Below are 1578 nucleotides of genomic sequence, written 5' to 3'. Positions count from 1 at the left end.
ATGTTACACCCTTATTCAGAAAATGGTGTAAATATCAGTGCAGTTCCCTCCATTGCATAACGATGATCAGGAAGCGATCTATCGACTCATCTCGCACTGTCATCGTCTTCGGGGCAGCTTTTCTTTGCCTAACCATGCACAGGAACCGAGATTTATGCATACGGTAGAAAGGAAAGAACCTCTCTTTTGTAGGAGGAGCAATGGCTGTCGGTATATAAGCGGTGTGAAGACATGGCACTAGCCATACAGACTCAGGATGAAGATTTTGGTGAGTAGCGTCGATCGTAGGCTCTTGGTGTGTTGTGTTTGTTGGTTACGTAGGAGTCATTGCTTATATGTGGTTTGATATGATGGAACGTACTGTTAAGTGTGATTGATTATGATTAGGTTAGTGCTACCTGCGATCTCATATGATATATTGCTACGTGTAATATATCTATGATATAGTCTATTGCTGCATGTAAGATAATATGATACTGATTTACTACTACATGTTATATGACGTGATATAATGTATTGCTACGTATGATGTAATATAATACAATTTATGGCTAAGTGGCGATTTATGATATAACATAATTTACTGCTACATGTGGTATAATAATACTAGTGGACAAAATAATCTAGAGAGAAAATCTTCTTTCCCATAGATTTTTGCGCTTGTGGCGGTTACGTCAGCTGTTCCACAGGGTTATAAAGTGCCCAAACCTTCAGGATCATCGTTTAAAGCTGGAGGCTGTGGTAGCGGGCAGGTGCAACATGCAGACGGCAGATGCGTCACGCCTGAAGTACACAGCCGCGTGTTTCTGTACGACGTGCCAGCGAATCAAGGTCCTTCCAGCCGACCAAAATACGTCCCCAAACCGAAATTGGAACGCAATGTCATTTTCGTGAGACTTCCTGAAGGCGCTCAAGGACCCGACCCCATCGTCGTACCTCCTCCGCAGCAGCAACACGTAGTTTTCGTTCTTAATAAGCAGTCGGAACAAAACCAGCAGGTGATCGAGCTGCCCGCGCCGCCAGCATCGAATCCTGAAGTGTTCTTCGTCAACTACGCGGAAGGAGAGAACCCAAGTCTTCCTATTGGGGTAGACCTCCAAACGGCGCTGAATTCTGCTTCTCAAGGCAACGGTCAAATTGTGGGCGGTGGTGGTTTCGGAGGCGGTATTGGAGGCGGTATCGGAGGTGGTATCGGAGGCGGAATAGGAGGTGGCATCGGAGGCGGAATAGGAGGTGGCATCGGAGGCGGAATAGGAGGTGGCATCGGAGGCGGAATAGGAGGTGGTATCGGAGGCGGGATCGGTGGTGGTAGTGGAGGTGGCAGTGGAGGCGGCAAATACAGTCCCCCAGCGCCGTCTAGCCTCTACAGCACCCCATAACAGACATATTGATTTCTACCTCAGAAGACAGTAACCCTAACAAAAAAAAATATATCATTAATAATGAAAATGAAATAAAAAAAAACGGATACGTGACTTACGTTATTTTTCACAATTCAATAAAAATCGGTTAAACAAAAACGAACGCTGATTTTATTATCTGCTAGCTTATGTAGGTACTTTTTTCATTTTGATTATT

The 1578-nt window shown here is 44.8% G+C and overlaps 1 protein-coding gene across 1 annotated transcript; it reads left to right on the top strand.

Moving 5' to 3' along the window:
- The first annotated feature begins 256 nt into the window (after positions 1–256).
- Positions 257–1454, top strand: LOC119587226 (ATP-dependent RNA helicase A-like). The gene is made up of 2 exons (XM_037935984.1): positions 257–268; positions 651–1454. The coding sequence occupies exons 1-2, from the start codon at positions 257–259 to the stop codon at positions 1377–1379; spliced, it is 741 nt and encodes a 246-aa protein (XP_037791912.1). The 3' UTR covers positions 1380–1454.
- The last annotated feature ends 124 nt before the right edge of the window (positions 1455–1578 follow it).

Source organism: Penaeus monodon, chromosome 22 (assembly GCF_015228065.2).
Source record: "Penaeus monodon isolate SGIC_2016 chromosome 22, NSTDA_Pmon_1, whole genome shotgun sequence".
NCBI lineage: Eukaryota > Metazoa > Arthropoda > Malacostraca > Decapoda > Penaeidae > Penaeus > Penaeus monodon.
The sequence above is the reverse complement of the archived record's forward strand: the minus strand, read 5'-3'. Positions and strand labels throughout refer to the sequence as shown.